This window comes from Arvicanthis niloticus, chromosome 1, assembly GCF_011762505.2.
Source record: "Arvicanthis niloticus isolate mArvNil1 chromosome 1, mArvNil1.pat.X, whole genome shotgun sequence".
NCBI lineage: Eukaryota > Metazoa > Chordata > Mammalia > Rodentia > Muridae > Arvicanthis > Arvicanthis niloticus.
This window is the reverse complement of record NC_047658.1, coordinates 88,193,052-88,210,831: the sequence shown is the minus strand read 5'-3', so window position 1 is coordinate 88,210,831 and position 17,780 is coordinate 88,193,052. Positions and strand designations below refer to the sequence as shown.

General features: G+C 46.0%; 1 protein-coding gene across 6 annotated transcripts in view; it reads right to left on the bottom strand.

Moving 5' to 3' along the window:
• Vwa3a (von Willebrand factor A domain containing 3A) overlaps positions 1 to 17,780 on the bottom strand; it is a 68,710-nt gene that overhangs the window by 8,154 nt on the left and 42,776 nt on the right. For all 6 annotated transcript variants that reach the window (XM_076941935.1, XM_076941927.1, XM_076941907.1 and 3 more), the window contains 13 exons: positions 17,658 to 17,732; positions 17,383 to 17,527; positions 15,891 to 16,086; positions 13,597 to 13,667; positions 10,597 to 10,746; positions 8,984 to 9,074; positions 8,238 to 8,345; positions 7,195 to 7,292; positions 6,496 to 6,633; positions 5,088 to 5,196; positions 2,246 to 2,390; positions 1,756 to 1,900; positions 907 to 1,040 (listed from right to left, as the gene is read on the bottom strand). In XM_076941935.1, coding sequence (XP_076798050.1) covers positions 907 to 1,040; positions 1,756 to 1,900; positions 2,246 to 2,390; positions 5,088 to 5,196; positions 6,496 to 6,633; positions 7,195 to 7,292; positions 8,238 to 8,345; positions 8,984 to 9,074; positions 10,597 to 10,746; positions 13,597 to 13,667; positions 15,891 to 16,086; positions 17,383 to 17,527; positions 17,658 to 17,732 — 1,605 coding nt within the window. The remainder of the gene's footprint in view (positions 1 to 906; positions 1,041 to 1,755; positions 1,901 to 2,245; positions 2,391 to 5,087; positions 5,197 to 6,495; positions 6,634 to 7,194; positions 7,293 to 8,237; positions 8,346 to 8,983; positions 9,075 to 10,596; positions 10,747 to 13,596; positions 13,668 to 15,890; positions 16,087 to 17,382; positions 17,528 to 17,657; positions 17,733 to 17,780) is intronic.

Sequence of the window (17,780 nt, the reverse complement as noted above, 5' to 3'; positions counted from 1 at the left end):
TCTTCTGAGTGACATAATAATTGTTCTATCAAGATCAAGCCAGTTAATACCAGCATGGAGGGGAGGGGTTCCAGAAGTACTTCTCCTGCCTGAGGAGTTATTGACAGATGATGGACAGTCCGGAAGGGGGAGTTGCTTTTTTGAGGCATGTAGCCATTAGTATGTTGGCCAGGCCCCAGTAAATGGCCTCATGTTCATGTACATACAAGCAGCAGAAAGTGGACTCAGTGTGTTACATTAATAAAAAGGAAAGATGGGGCTGGAGAGATGGCTCAGTGGTTAAGACCTCTTGTTGCTCTTGTAGAGGACCTGAGTTTAAGTCCTAAGATCCATGGTGGCTCACAACTACCTATAACTCCAGTTCCAGGGGATTGAACCCTTTTCTGATTTTTGAAGGCACCAGGCATTCATGTGGTACACATATATACATGTAGGTAAAATATTCATACATATAAAATAAAACAATAATTTTTTAAAAAAGAAAAAAAAAAACAAGAAATAGAGAGGGAGATATTATAGGGGCCTCAGGGAAGTTGGAGGTGGGAATGGGGGTAGGTATAGTCATCCATGTATACATGGATGGAATTTTCAAAGAATAAATAACATTAAGAATTGTGCTATGTTAGTGTTTTCTTTTCTGGTTTCCCCAAATATTCATAGATGCTTCCCCAAGAAAAGAAGGGCAGAGGCCACTAGGATTCATAAACTGGGATCCATCAGTTCAAGGCTGCAGTGTGATGTAAGGGCAGCTTGTTGCTTGGTCAGTCTGGGGTAGAGAGAAGGTTTGTGGTGTCCAGACCACAAATAAAGACAATATATCTCCTGATTCCCGTGTCTAAGGGAGGCTGTGGGTTAGTGGAGGACCACACTCTAGAGAAGGGAACTCAGCTTACTGCTGTTGCTCACCTGTCTGTGCTGGTCAGAGAGATAGTATGCACCTTCACGCCTCTCTCCTTCTGGAACCTTTCGACAGTGTTGAGTATAAGACTGCAGCTTGTGTCTGGCTTCCCATCAGTCAGGAGATACAGTCCTTGCACATCCTGAAAGCTGAAGGCTTTCTAAGAGAACATACCAAGGTAGTCAGATCTGGCATGGAGATTCACTAGGAAGGGCAGAAATGATGGCCCAATAGAGGAGACTCTGTCCCTAAGGAAAATGTGTCTGAAAGGATTCTATAAAACTGCCCATTAGGATTGAGATTCTGGGCCACCCAAGATAAATTGCTTTCTATGCTAGCCTGGAGACCTGCATTTGATCCCTGAAACCATGTAAAGTTGTAAGGAAGGAACCAACTCCATAAAGTTGTCCGTCTTTCACACATGTGCTATGACCTGCATGCTCCACACAGATCATAACACACACACACACACACACACACACACCACACATACACACACATACAAACACATGCATACACACATACACACACACACACACACACACACAGAGAGAGAGAAAAGAAATTTTAAATAAAGATTGAGATTTCTCTTTCAGCCTAAGATAGACCAAGGGAGCTGGGGATCAGAACAGGGGGTGGCAAAAGGCCCACTTCCTATCTGGTTAGTTCTAGACAGGCCACCCAACCTCCCTAAGCCTCCCTGTCTCCATCTGAAAGTGAGAGAACCTCATGTCACTGAGCTGCTAGGAAGATGAAATGAAGTGACATGCTGTAAGTCTTAAAGCATCATGGGATACCGGTATGGGGTGTCTCTATCTCTGTCATGTTACAGGGTAGGGTTCAGTGGCAGCACTTGCCATTAAAGCTTCTAAGACTGAAGTGCTCCCCTGGGCTTGCAGGTGGGCCACCCACTGCATAGCCTCGTGACACGCAGTCTCTGTGGTTTCCACCAGAGTGTTCTGCCAGAGCTGCAGGTCCTCTGCAAAGCTGAGCAGGTTAAAACTGCAGAGGAAGAAAGAGAAAAGGGCAAAAAAGAAAGGACTGGTTAGAACAGGCCGCTTTGTGCTGAAATTGTGGATGTTACCTCTGTGAGGACTGTTCTCCTGAGGACTCTACAGTATGTCCAGACATTGAAGGAGAGGGGAACCCTTGAAAACACTAGATGCAAATGTAAGTGGACTAATGCAGCAGTGGAGCAAAGTACAGTGTTCTCTCCTCAACAGACTCCTCAGAAGAGCAGTTCTTGTTTCTGAAACCTCTCTGCTCCTTGGAACTGTGCTCAGCCTGAGAAACTAGGGATCTACCCTTTGATCTTCCAGACCCCATGCACCCCAGCCCTGTCCCTACCGGTCACAGTGCTTCCTCAGCTGTTCCCAAATCAGTAGTACAAGCTCTGTCTTCATCCACTGCAAGTGGGGGCTCATGGACCCTGAGGTATCCAGCAGGATGCACACATTGCTTTCCAAGATGGTGCCAAACAGCCTGCGGCTCCCTGCTCCGAGATGGTGGCAGAGACAGGCAAGGGGTGGGACATGAGTTCTCCTCACAGCAGCTACAAAATGCAAACTCTTGCAACTCTTACTGCCTCTCTGATAATTGGTCACAAGTTTTCCCCTGGGAGATGGCCCTGGGGTGATGTTGGGGACATCAGTCGCCTAAAGGCAGAGCTAGTTAGCCTTGTGAGGTTTGGGAGATCAAAATTTCAGTTCTGGGAGCTGGAGAGAAAGCCAGGGTGAGGGACTGGATAGAGACGCCCATGGGGGATGGGTAACACACTTAAAAAAGTTGTTCTAGGCTCAAGAGGAGTTCCAAAGGGCTAGCAACTTGCCCAGAATCCCACAGTTTAGAGCCTAGGTTTTGTCTTGATCTCCTAATCCACACTTTAGTCAGGCATTTTTTTTAAAAAACTTTGATCTGATTCTACAAGGCTGAACAGAGATGACACGGGAAGCTCAGCAAGTATCTGGTGTGACCAGTGTCATGAACACTGGTGCTCACTGGGACAGTGGAAGAAAACTGACAAATGGCTGGAATATCAACTAGCTACTAGTCACAATACATGGACCAAGTTTGTTGCTGCCCAGGGTCTCCCAGGATTCATCTGGGTGTCCCAAAGCAATTCCGTCATAGTGATAATAAGAGGAAAGCCAGCCTGAAGCTGGTAGGATGCTCTATAAGACTAGGCAGCCAGCTGGTCTGTCCTCCAAAGACCTCAACTACAAGCCTCTCATTTAGTACCCAATAGTGGGAACCCAGTGTGAGCCACCATGCCCTGGCCATTTTCACCTCCCGAATCTCTCACGCTCTGCCTACCTCACCTTTCCACACACCCCTCTATTTGATCAGCTCTCTTCATTGTCCAATGGGGTCAGACAGGAAACCCTTGTTCCACTCTATTCCCCAATAGTTTATCATCCACAAAGCAATCAGAGGATTATTGCAAAAGCAATGGAAAATCTATTAGGCTTCCTGCTGCTCTTGGTAACGTTAAGTGTTCTGGCTGCGTCTCCTGCCAGGTCTGTGTGAGAGGGAAGACAAATCCCAACAGGGCTACTGATTGAGCATCAAGGCCAAAAGGCCAGGCTGACATCTTGAAGCAGACAGGAAATGAAATAGATAGGAAACAATTTAGCTTTGCAGTCAAAGAGAGCCTTATGGACCCTCCTGGCAGCCTATGTTGTATGCAGGGTCCTGGGTAAGTTCATTAAGTTTTTGATCCTCTCTACTTGGCTCCTACTTGGCTACAGTCTCCTTCTCCACCTTTGAACTCAGAGTTGTCCCTTCCCCTCAAGGCCTCTGCCCCAGTCTGCTTTTCATCTTTCTCTGGTAACCACCTAACAATCTTTAAGCACCACTCCAGGGATGATCTCTCTGAGATGACACTGAGATGACAATCTCCCACCCTAGCCGACAGCCCCTCACAATACTGTATTCCTCCTTTCCCTGAACTTGTCACTGTTGTCATATCAGACCTGTCACAAACAGGTTGACAGCTTTCTCCTAGACAACATGATCCATGAACCCAGGGGCCCTGTTGGTATTTGTCTTCCCCCCACCCACACACTTTGCAGGAGTTCAACACTTCTTCATTGAATGAATGAATGAATGAATGAAGTACCCCCAGGTGAGTTTGGGTGTGTGAGTCCTGGGGACTGAATGTGTGGCTTTGAACATGCTAGGCAAGCACTCTACCACCTCTAAGCTATAGCTCTGGCTCTCAGGGGAGTTTCAAGAGCAGGAGTTTGGGTGTGGAGCTGTGTGGGAGGTGGGAGCTCCTGGCTGCAAATGAAGGCATGTAGTCATCAATTCTGAGTGGCTGGTGTGAGATTAGGACAGGAAAAGGTATCTCCCCTCTACTTCCCATTTGGTCTGTCCTAGCCTATGACCTGTCAATCACTTCTGGAGCTTAGGAAAAAGGTTTGGGAAAGCAGCAGTCATGGCCACAAGCCATGGCTACAGACCATTTTCAGTAGGCTTTCTACAGAAAACTGGACTTACTGAACTTACCCAGGACACTGCATGGCAACACAGGCTGCCATAAGGCTCTCTTTGACAACAAAGCTAAATTGTTTCCTATCTATTTCATTTCCTGTCTGCTTTAAGATGTCAGCTTGGCTTCTTGGCCTTGAGGCTCAACCAAGGCTTGAGGACCCCTGGCCTTCTGGCCTCTCCCTCACAAGTGCTGGGACTACAAGGTAAGGACCACCACACCTGTAATTATAGTCAGCCCTCCTCTGGAATGTGAGCCTGAGCCTCCTCAGCCTGCCCCTTCCATGTACCTTTCTTTGAGGTACCTTGGCACCCCAAGGGAAATGTGGAGATGGTATCTTGTGGGTTGGAACACCTTCCGTTTTTACCTTTACAAAGGGGTTCAAGTGGGCCCTATTGATGCCCAGGTCTTGTTTCTCTCATAATCCTCATTTCCTACCATCCTAACAGCTGTGATCAGAACTGGGATCATGAATGGAGAGAAAAGGAGGCAGACAGCTATGTAGGTAGCCTAGATTGGCAGAAGCTCTCTCTGGTTTCTGTCTACACTTCTGTCACCTTGTCTGACCTCTGGACCCCAGAGCTCATTCAGTATAAGGAGAATTGGCTGGCTACGCCCACTGGCCTGACAGTCTCTGGGATTCACTTTAGCAGTTCCTCTTAGCCCCCTCCCACTTCTCTGGGCTGTAGTCACACTCACCAGACAGCAGCCAGTGCAGTCTCTGCACATAGCACCTCATCACCTTCTCCATGCATGTGATGTACGTCTCCATTTCCCACAGTGTCCACTGGATGTGTCTCACTACTCCCTGGGGAAGGCAAGCAGAGGTTAATCTCCTATCAGTGTTGGTTCATAGTCTCAGCACCCCTAAACAGTTTATGCCATTAAAACAAGCAATCCTCAAAATATTTTTCTGTATATATGTGTATTTGTTTGCGTGCTTAATTTTGAAACAGGGTCTCACTATGTGGCTCAGGTTGGGCCTTGAACTCATCATCTTCTTTCTTCTGCCTCCTGAGTCCTGGGATTACAGGCAGAGACCATCATGTTTGGACCAGTTTTGTTTATTGAAGTTATTGTTTCTTTTAATTTACTACTAAATTCAATGGTTCTGTGAAGGAGAGGGAAGTGGAATGATGGTGCCATGAAAATGGAGTCAGTGGAAGAGTAAACACCACACCATCTCCAAGTTTTAAAATACAAAATCCTTAATGAAAGACTAGAAGGTCCATACACTTCAAACAGAAAGTTGATTCCGGACAGAGAGGGGTCAGCATATGAAAATGACCCCAAGTTCTCTTACTGGATAATTTTTCAGCTATTTTTAGTTTCCTCTGATGTTGATAATATGGTTTCAAAGGGCAAAGAGGAAAAGAAGCCAGTTTTTACCCTGTACTGAAAGCACTTACTGCATCCTCAGAACAATGAGAAAAACATCTCCTGAACAGAAAGCAGAGAGGAAACCTGTTCCCTCCTGTAATCCTAACAGCCATGGCCAGTGTTGGGCACTCTGGTGGTTGAATGAGAATGCCCCACCCCATGGGCTCTAAGGATTGGGAGGTGTTGGTCTTGTTGGCCTAAAAGCCCATGACATTCCTAATTAGCTCTCTCTGCCTCATGCCTTCTGATCAAGATGTTGATCACAAACATTGCTCTACTGCCTGCCTGACTGCCTGCCTGCCTGCTGCCATGTTTCCCACTACAATGGTCATGAACTCTAACCTTGTAAAACTGTTGTTCCCAAATAACAGGTCCCAAATAGACTCTTTTCCCTGAAAGTTGCCTTGGTCATAGTTTTTCATCACATTGATAGAAAAGAGATGGGTACCAATACTTTGGAGTGACTACTTCAGCGTGGCCTGAGTGCTTAGCACCTGCTTCAAGGCCTTACTCTCTACTCCAGAGTGTAGTCTCAGACCCTGGGGACTTGGCTTTTTTTTTCTGTCATAATTCTATATTTTTCATCAACTGAAGAAGTCCTACTTTAAGGACTGAGGCTATACAAGCAGGAATGGAAGTCAATGTCCTCTGATCTTCTCTCTGCCACTAGCAGCTGACAAAAGGTAAGAAAGGAATGAGGCATGAAGAACACCACATTGTGACTTACATTGATCTCTATACTGGGGAAGAGAGTGCAGTGTTTGTCCAGTGCCGGCCCCCGTACTGACTTTTGATAGCTACAGTTGGGACCAAGGCATTTGGAGAGCTCCAGTTTCCGCCTCTTCAGCCTGCAAATGGCTGTCCACTGTAGGATAAAATACTGTCAGGCCTAAAGGAGTGATTTGTCTTCATTTTATTTATTTATTTTTGGATTTTTTTTCCTTTTCTTTCCTTTCCTTTTTTCCTTTTCTTTTCCCTCCCTCCCTCCCTCCCTCCCTCCCTCCCTCCCTCCCTCCCTTCCTTCCTTCCTTCCTTCCTTCCTTCTTTTGAGACAGACAGGGTCTCTCTACTATGTTGCCCTCATTGTCATAGAACTTGCTATGTAGACCAGAGTGGCTTTGAACTCACAGAGATCCACCTGCCTCTGTCTCTTCTGTACTGGGATTAAAAGTGTGCACACTGGGCCCAACTTGTTTTCATTTTGCACAGTGAGACTGAATGAAGGTAGTTATGTGACTTCCCAAGGCCACCCAGCTAGGAGGTAAGCAGACTCGCTTCGGAACTTAATATAATTACCCTATATGCCCCAGTAAGCAGGCATTCTTAACACGTTTGCCCTCTCTTCCAAGTATGCCCACCCTCCTGGAAGATATGGTTGGTAGAAGAAATTACTAAGGGGCATGTGCTTATATGCACAACTGAATACCTCTTGACTCGAGCAAACAGTGTCCTTCTTGGGCAGCTCAATGGAAGAACTAACCCTTCTACTAGGTTTTCCTTGAGTGTACCTCTTGTACACAGAACCTAGGAGAAATACAGCAGCGTTACCATGGATATGTCTCTCCCTTCTCCCCTTTCTCATAGCAATCTCTCTGCAAGTCAAATTCATTGCAAATTATTTAGGTATAATTTGCTAATAATTTGCTAAATTATTAGGTATAATTTGCTAAAGATGTAGAAGGTAAATTATGAGAATGGGGCGGGCTGCTCAGGGTTCCCTTTCTTCATTTAGCAAGGAGTCCAGCTGGGACCAGTACTGTGCTAGCTAATTTTCATTGTCAAACTGACTGGATTTAGAACCACCTAGAAGATATGCCTCTGCATGTATCTTTAAGGGAACTTCCAGGGAGGTTTGAGGAGGGAAGACCCACTCTGAATTTGCTGACACTAGCACCCAGGCTGAGGTGTTGGAGGACATAAAGGAAAAGGGGAGAAACGCCAGCCTTCCTTTTTCTCTGCTTCCTGACTGCAGGCCCAGTGTGACCAGCTGCCTGTGTCCCTGCTGCCACGTCTGACAGCTTCTCTCTCCACTTCCCCAACAGGATGGACTATATCTCATCAAGTCGAGAGCCCAAATAAAGCCTTTCTTTAGTTGCTTTTGCTTGTATTTTGTTACATGAAGAAGAGAAGTAAGTAACATAGGTAACATTCTGCAGGGACCCAATGGCAGGCCTAGGGAAGGAAATCTTTATTCCTCTTCTAATTGTCCTCAGGGCTCAGGAAACTGCCTCTTCCAGGAGGTACCAGTGTGCCTAAGGACAGTTGAGACCCCACCTGCAGCACTGGGTTTTCTCATTCTGTGCCAATGGCAAGAAGTTGCATGTTCATTTCTCTCTGGCTGGGAGAACTGTGTTGTTTAAGGACGGGCCTGTTCCAGAGGCTGAGGCCTGAGGTAGCTGGAGGGGGTTACTCTCCTCCCAGGTTGCCCAGGGCCAGGAGCTGTTCAGACACACATTGGCTTTACCTTACCCACACTATTCTCAGACTCTGTGTAGAACAGAAAGAGCTTTGCTCTTGCTCTAGGGTTGGCCTTCGTCCTCTGTCCCACCATCCTTTCTTTCCCAGGTTGGGCTGCAGCTGGAAGACATTTGAGTTGTTGGTTGGGCATCTCTGTAGGTCCCATTGATGAAGCTACGCTATTTGGCTACCTCAATTTTAGCTGAGATCAACCCTAGACATGGGAATCTCAGACTCCTCGCTCTCATCTCAGGTTCCTTGGCCTTGTCTGGACCAGTGATAGCTGGAGCTACCGCCACCAAGTCCTGATGTTTCCTGGACATAGTGTTAAGTGCTTGGTGTGCCTCGTACTGTTTCCTGATGGTCCCCAGCTTACAGATGGGCTGATAAAAAACAGAGTGAAGATTCCTGGGCTCGCTGCCATGAACCACACTGCTATAAATCCTTTTCTTCAAAATGAAGACACACAGTCCCAGGTTTATGAAGGAAGTACTTTCAAAAAAAAAAAAAAAAAAAAAAAAAAAAAAAAAAAAAAAAAAAAAGCTATGGCTTCTCTTGATGAACCCCTTTGGGCCTGAACTCAGTAACATAAGCAAATAGGGAACCGACTGTAGAGGGTAGATGGCTACGGGCTTTGTGAAAAGCATCTTGGATGATGGGCTGGCACCTGGTCAACCTCACTATCTTGTAGTCACCTTCAATATTAACTCACGCCTCAGCTGACTCTCCACATCCACCTGCCCACTGTCACACCTTACCTGGAGAGACTCTTGTTTCACCATTGAGGGGGTGACACTTCAGAACTTTCGGCTGGGAGCTTGTGTCTCCATCCAGGTCATCTTTAGTGTTCTAGAAAACAGGCCATCTTACCCATCAGAGGCCTGCTGCCTGGGGTGGGCCGTTCCCCAGTTACCCTGACCTCAACCTGCCAGTCAAGAATGTTTATGGGGAGGGATCTAAGGGAGTTAGCACTTTAAGCATGTTTGGCCTACCTTCTGCAGCAGATTTCACAGGGGACTCTGGATTTGGGAGTGAACAAAGTGTATGAATGTGTGCATTCATGTATATACTATGAAAGCGCATTGGAGGAGCCACTGGATATTTGTCAGACTATTCTTTGCTGGTTTTCTGCTTGTCTTCCTACTGGACTAGAATTTCTGGACCTCCAGTATGACAAACAACCATTTAGGTAACTTCTATGCTCTCTTTTTGTTGTTGTTTTAAGACAGAGTCTTACTATGTGGCTTTGGCTAGCCTGGAAGCTTACTGTATTGACTAGTCTGGCCTTGAACTCAGAGAGATCCTCCTGCCTCTGCCTCCCAAGTATTGGGATTAAAGGCATGCACCACTCTGCCTAGCATTTCTATGGGCCCCTCAGTAAGGAATTCCTTCCTTACTGAGCACAAGTAGAACGTAGTAATAGTTTAATAAAGTCACCCAAGGCACCAGGCCATCAAAAAGACTCTTTTGTGACCTGTGGTGACTCTTTTGTGACCTGTGGTGGAAAGGGTCTAAATGTTATCACTCCAGGGAATGCCTAGCCTGTCAGGAGGCCCCAATGGAAGCCATGCTGCAGCCTAGCCCTCCTCATACTGAGTCAGCTTGTGAACCACTGAAGGTTCCAGAAGAAAGCTCTGAGATTCTGAGGTTCTCCCAGAGTAGGGTTATTAAGAGGGAGTAGAGATGAGTCTGAGCTACTGGGATTCTTTGAGTAAATCCAAGAAGTGCAGCCCCATGAGTAAGCTATACACCCTGGGATAGACTTCCCCATTCTGAAATGTGTGTTCACTAGGGGCTCAGTCAGTAATCTGCTGAACAGCCTTCAGGTTCCATTGACTCTTCTGCTCACAGTATTGTCCCATGAAGGTCTTCCCCCTAGAAGGCCCCCTGACCACTTAGGTAAGGAATGAGTATTTTATACAGGACATGTTTGATGTCTGTGACTGAAGATACTCCCCAGCAGGCTCAGGTTGAATCTGAGAGTCCCATCATTGCCCCTGCTAAGCTTGGTCTCCAGCAACAAATCCTATTAGTGACCTCACTCTTTCTGTGCAAATCCTTCAGGTTAAACTACCAGAGCAGAGGAGGTGAGTGTATTTCCATGGAGATCCTAGAACTAGGCTAGGGAGAGAAGCTGAGATAAACATAACCAAAAGCACAGGAGAGTGTGGGGGGAGAGACCATAGGTGCCCCCCTCTGAACTAAGAGGCAGGTGTTCTTCTCAGTGTCTCCCATGGGATGTCCCTTCCCGAATCTCTGCCCCCACCAGTGCTAGCCCTGGAGCCTGGCCCAGTCCTTTTAAGATCTAGGAAAGACAAGGAGACAATCTGGAAAAAAATCCTCTGTGTGTTATTAGGGAAGGGTGTCAAACCATTCTGGCCACCGAGGGGGCTGTGGGCTTGGGAGGATAGAGTTTCTTGGGCTGACTTTGCTGCTGAGTCTTTGGCTTGTCTTTCTCGAGGGCTCGACTTTGCAGTTCTTTTCCTGAATGGTTCTTCAGGGAGGCCACAAGGAAGGCACACTGCAATGGGAATTACGTGGTTAGAGCACACTAGCAACTGTGGGTAGATAAATACTTATGTGCAGCAGGACAGAAGACTTTTGATGCCTCTTTCTGCCCAGAGAATACAGTTTGGGACTAAGAGTTCTGTGGGTTAATCTTATGGAGAATAAGGACTCCTTATTGTACTGGAAACTGGGAAAACTAATGTTCAGAGTTTCAAGCCCTCAGGCCAACAAGACATGATAATGATACCACTTTATACCCAGTTTGTATATGAACTGTTCCCTTTTGGCTCATGCATGGTCCTCTGTACTACTATGAGAGGTTCTAGAAACTATAGGAAGAGGGGCCTTGTTAGAAGAGGAGGCAGATCCTTAGGAACTGGACCCCTCTGTCCTCCCCTCTCTCCTTCCTGTCTGTCATAAAATCAGTTGCTGAGTTCCAGACACATCTATCACCATGATGCTTAGACTCACCTACACCCCACCATGATGCTCAGCCTCACCTACACCCCACCATGATGCTCAGCCTCACCTACACCCCACCATGATGCTCAGCCTCACCTACACCCCACCATGATGCTCAGCCTCACCTACACCCTACCATGATGCTCAGCCTTACTTATACCCCACCATGATGCTCAGCCTCACCTACACCCCACCATGATGCTCAGGTCAATAGTCAAGGAACCAGATATGGGCTGAAATCTCTGAAGTTGGGAGCTAAAATGATTCCTTCTTCCCTTAACTTGGTTTTTCTCAAATATTTGTCACATTGATGAAGAAGCCAAGATACCTTTTGACTGATAGGGAAACCAAAGCTCTGTCAGCTCAAGGTTCTTGTCCAAAGCCACAATACTCATTAATGGAGGAGCTTCAAGTTAAGTCCAGGGGTCTGGGCAAGCCAGCATGTAAAACCCATGTTCAGCCACTGAGTCACCTGACCATATTCCAGCACCAACAGGGACATTAGCAGAATCGCAGTGGACTGCTTATTCTTTTTATCTAAAAGTGTCACACTCAGAGCACCAGAGTACACTTTTTGAACATAGATAGGCAAATATCCAAAAGAAAATGGGGTTAGGGTATTATTGTCCACTAATACTTTGTAAGTTTGTTAGGGGTGAGAATAGGATGGTTTACATTTAAGAACCAGAGATTTACAGACCCCAGATGAGCTAAGGTTTGGGAGCCACCAGTCCACTGACTCAGCAGCCATAGAGGAAAAGAACATGGCCACGGCTCTGCTGTCTTGTGTGGCTATTGTCTTGTGTGGCGATGAGTCAGTCTATGAACAGCAGGAACTAACATTTGAGGCAGGGTGAGACCTTCATAGACCATGGGCCCTATAACCTCCTGTCTATCCTGAGCTTGAACGGCTTCAGATGTCTGTCTCTACTCCTTATCTTCTCCCATCTGCCTTCAGGCCATCCTCATTTTTCAATCTCCACAGGCAAGCTCACCTTTCTCTCAGCCTCACCCTCTTTGCACCCACCACAGACATCCTACATTTTTCTTCAGTTGTCAATGGCACTATTGTCTACCAGCTGCCCCAGAAAAGACCTTGGGGACTTCTTTCTGTTGTTTCCTGTCTGTCACCCTGTATGTTTCATAGGGTATAAATCTGTAATTCATCTTTAAATGTTCACTGGTTCATTCCCCTGATTCTCATTTTCATTGCTCATGGCATGATCAAGACAAGGTTTCTCAGTATAGCCCTGGCTGTCCTAGAACTTGCTGTGAGAACCAGACTAGCCTCTAACTCAGAGATCTGCCTGCCTCTGCCTCCTGAGTGTTAGGATTAAAGTCATGGGCAACCACTGCCAGGCTTTTAAGATGAATTTTGAGTAACAAAAAGTAAGCCATGGATGACCTAGGAAGAAATAGCAGGCAGAGAACACAGCAGGTACAAAGACTGAGATTAGGAAGGGGCTGGATGTGTTGAAGGAACTCAATAGAGGCCAGAATCTACAGCATTTAGGTCAAAATCCAGTGGAAGACAGGGAACCCCTATGTTCCGTCTGGAGCCTTGGTTGTTAGTGAATCTAGACCCAGAGAGGGTAGCTGGTGTGGGCTGATTTGTGTTTCCTAAGATATGTTACAGAGTGACCTTCTGGTGACTGCAAGTGTGACCTTAAAAGTAACTTCTTTGCAGCTGAAATCTAAATGGAAGTCAGGATGAGGTCATATTGGAGGAGGGTGGGCTTTTCAATTTAATACAACTAATGTTCTTGTGAGAAAGAAAAGACCACCACATAGACGGCAGACAGCCATGTGCAGATGGAGGTATAGATTAGACCATGCTCATACCGCCGAGGAATGCCCACGGAAGGTCATGGACCAAACTTTAAGCATAATCTTGACCAGGCCTCCACTTGGACCATCTCTACCTAGTTTTAGCAAAGACTGGTGCTAAGTGAATTCAGCAGAAGCCGTTCTCTCCTTGATATCCATTTAGAATTGCTCCTCCTTAGTTCTAGGTCCTGGGTCTGCCTTTAACAAGAGTGTCTGCACCTTGCCACCTAATCAACTTCGTTTTCAGTGGCTTTCCAGCCATTGACTGCTCACTGGGTATTTCTGACATTCTTAGCTATTTCTGTGGTGTCTGTGTTTGTGTTTGTGTTTGAACCCTCTCTCTCCTACTGCGGTAGTCTTAGGAATCTTCTGTGCCATTTATAATAAGCAACCAACACTGTTTTGCTTTTCACCAACTCTAAAGGGATGCAATAACAAAGGCTTCTATCCATAGCCTATAGAAGAAACACAGCTCTGGGAGCACAGACGCATAAATGTCTTTTTGATTCAAAGTACCCTGTTGCAGCAGCCATGGCAGGAACTGTACATGTTTAAGCCCAGGCCCAAGGCATACCTTTTGGGAGTAGTTGAGGGCTTTTTCTATCTCGGATACGATGGCGTTGATATCATCACTCTCATAAATACCTGGAAACAAAGCACATCTTGAGCATAAGTGGGAGGGTGTGGATCCAGGCAGACATCAATACCTTTAATGTATGCAGGCCTTGTGGAAGTGACAAGCCCAAGATGCAAGATGGGACCACAGTAAACTGAAATGACCAGCCACAATTTTATATCATCCAGTGGTTGCCACCAAGAGTGTAACTAGCCACAGGACTGTGTCCTGGCACTCACGGGAAGGGGAAGGTCGATACAAGGGTTCTCGCTACTGTCTGGGATGGGAAGACCCACATGATAACTATTAACGGTGGCTAATATCTGCAGTGAACATATCAATGTCACTCTTGTGTGGGACTCTGGCAATGGCAAGTACACTCGGTGTTGTTGATGCTGTCCTGCCTGGGTTCAGCTTCTGTCCTTTAGGCTGTGCCTCAGCTACTCATCTGCTAAACAGGGCAGAGAGTCATCTACTTCACAATCATGGTGTTATGGTGAAGCTCAAGTTATAGTGTATGCAAAATGCTTGAGCTGTGTCTGGCAGCTCATAGCTGGCAACTCGTAGCTGTTCCGTGTTTGCTATTATTAGTTATCATCTCCAGGAATGTAGATGAACACATCCAGCAGGATCATAGCTAGAAAGATCTGAAAACTTCTCCAGAGCTCACAGCCAAGTGATGCCACCAGCTGTGACTACAGGTATGCCCTGCCTCTGGAAGTTATTTCATTGTGAGTCTCAGAGGCTGGAAGGAACTAGTGTGTCTCAGGCTTACTCTCCCCATGCTACTGTACTGAGTTTTGGATATGCATACCCTCTAAGCCATCACTTTAACATAGTTTTACGTTTCTTTTGCTTCTCCCCACAAACCCCCATGACAAGGTTTCTCTGTGTATCCCTGGCTGTCCTGGAACTCACTCACACTGTAGACCAGACTGGCCTCAAACTCAGATATCTGTCTGCCTCTGACTCCCAAGTGTTGGGATTGAAGGCATGTGCCACCATCACCTGGCACTTCTTAAGATTTTAAAAAAGAAAATTTGTGTTATGGTCAACAAAATTGGCACTTTTCTAAAATGTTAAGATAAGCATGTAATTATTGTAACTATTACATACATACATACATACATACATAGAGAGAGAGAGAGAGAGAGAGAGAGAGAGAGAGAGAGAGAGAGAACGAGAAAGCTTGCTCCATGTAGCATATATTTTATGAGTCATTTGTGAATATACCAGACTTCGGGAACTATAAAGCTAAGGGATCTTTATTTATAATGTGTTCTAGATCTTGTGTGTGTGTTATTATGGACACACATGTAACACACTTACATACACACATGCAGACATACACATCAGTGTGGAGATCACAGGGCTTTATGCATGCTAGGCAAGCACTCTATCATTGAAGTCAACCACAGTCTTGATTTCTGCAGTACTTTAAGGCTTTACCTGTTAAAAATTGCAGAAAAATATACTCAACCATTTTACTTTTGGGGAGGACTGGGTATGAACCCAGGCATACAAAGGACCAATCCTACCACTGAGCTGCATCCTCTGCCCATAGTCACTATAACTGTATAGTTCAGTGGTACTAAATAAGTACATGTTATTTACACACACCATCACTAGTCATTTCCAGAATATTTGTTTAACTTTTTTTTTTTTCTTTTTGAGAGCTGGGGATGGAATCTAGGGCCTACAAATGCTAAATGTGTCCTTGACCACTGAGCCATACCCCTAGCCCTTAGTTTTAATTTATGTTATTTATGCGTGTGTACATACTCACATACATGTTCATGTTCATGCCATAACATATGTGTTAAGGTCAGAGGACTACTTGTGGGAGTTGGTTTTCTTCTACCATGTGTGATCTAGGGATTAAACTCAGGCTTGGTGGCAAGTCCCTTTACTCATTGAACTGTGTCTCTGCTCTCCTAAATTTAATTTTTAAAATTGTTTTATTGCACCACATTAGTGAGAGGTGCCCTGAAAGGCCAGAAGAAAGTATTGTATCTCCTGAAACTGGAGTTACAGATGGTTGTGAATCACCAAGTGGGTGCTGGGAATCAAATCTGGGTCCTCTAGAAGAGCAATCAGTGCTCTTAACAGCTGAGCCATCTCTCCAGCAATCTTAATAAATATGACTTTTCCATGTTGCATCTTGACACCACTTTAATGTCAAAAGGAACCAGGCCAGTGCTGAGACACTGTCAGGAGAAAAAGAAGCAAAGGATTAGGACACACCCACCTACCTGTCTCTCCAAACCAGTGGAAGCGACCACATGCAGCCTGGGTGACCTCTTTGTAGGCAGTAGCAGTGTCAGTACGGCTGGCATAGCAGGCAGGGGGTGTGGTGTCCATTTGTGGTTCGCCCACATAGAAGAGACAGACATTTAGCTGGAGATCGCAACCACCACAGGCCTCTGCCACATAGGCGCTGAGTATGTGCTATGGGGAGGAGAAGACAGAAAGTCCTCACCTGAGGTCTGGGCACTGCTGATCTTCCAATAGTTCAGCAGATCATCTCTTTTCTTTTTTTCTCTTCTTTCCTTTCTTTCTCTTTTTTCCTTTCTTTTTCTTTTTGGTTTTTCAAGCCCTGGCTGTCCTGAAACTCGCTCTTTAGACCAGACTGGCCTTGAACTTAGAGACCCGACTGCCTCTGCCTCCTGAGTGCTGGGATTAAAAGTGTGCACCACCACCACCTAGGTGATCATTTTTATTTTAGAAAAAAAAAAAAAAACATTTTTGGGGCTGGAGAGAGGGTTCAGTGATTAAGAGGACTGGCTGCTCTTCCAGAGGACTTAGGTTCAATTCCCAGTACCCATATGACAGCTTGCAACTGTCTGTAACTCCAGTTCCAGGGCATCTGGCACCTTCATAGATGTACATGGATGTCAAAACACCAATGCACATAAAAATAAATAAACCTTAAAAAAGAAAAAAAGAGCATTAAAAATAAAAAAATTGATTGTGTGTGTCAGGTTGTGTGTGTGTATTGTGGGGAGGTAGGTATACACATGTAAGTGTGAGTTCCCACAGAGGCCAGAAGATGGCATTAGATCCTTTGGCACTGGAGCTGTAGACAGTTATGAACATTGTGACATGGGTGCTGGGAATTGACCTTGGGCCTTCTACAAAAGTAGTCAATACTATTAATTACTGAGCCATCTTTCTAGCCTTCTGATCATCTTTCTTGATGCCCTACTGTGTGCTCAGTCTAGTTCTGTATGCAAAGGCAGAAAGACACCATTTCTCTCCATGTTTTAATAGGGCATGGCAGGGATTTGGGCCTGAAAGCCCAGTCATGCCTTCTGTGGTCTGTATGCAGGAGCATGCACATCCTGGGAGCTGTCAGTAATGGAGACCCTCAGGCCCACCTGAGACCTGCTGAACCAGGGGCTGTGCTCTGACAGTATATCTTGGTATTTGTATTTGAGAAGAGGTAGTTCAGATAAGCATGCTAGGTTGGGCTGTTGGCTCAGTGGTAGAATGCTTGCTTAGCAAAAGCAAGGGCCTGAAGTCCATATTCAACACTGTAGAAAATAAAAGATAAGAGGAAAATGAACATGGTGGCTCACACTTTTAATCCCAGCCCTTGGGAGGTAGAGGCAGGTGGACCTACTTTTGTAAGTTCACAGCCAGTCTGGTTTACATAAGCACATTCCAGGCCAGCGAGGACTATATAGAGAGACCCTATCTCAACAGCAAACGAGACAATAGGTGTCTAGGATGAGGGCTACTCACCACATCTTGGTCAGGGACACCACCCGTGAAGAGGTAGATGCCCTGAGACTCATATTTGGTTTTGTCTTTGAAATCCACTTCTATGGCCTTTCGGAGGGCTCCGAGAACATTTCTGCTTCCTTGACACTGCAGGCCCAGGGCCCACCTGGGGAGGCAGGGATATAAGTCCTTTGAGGCCTTGGGGGGCTGCAGTGAGGGGGATGGGAAGATAACCAACGCCATAGAGCAGCTGTAAGACACAGCTACAGAGAAAGGCTCTGGCCTCCAGTACCTACCGCCAGGCTCTCTGTAAGTTGTCATGGCTCACAGCAACCATCTCTGGCATCCAGCTCTCAACTGTGCTTCCAAACCTTTGAGGAAGCAAAGGAGTTTGTTTTTAGGACATATGTCCACCTGTG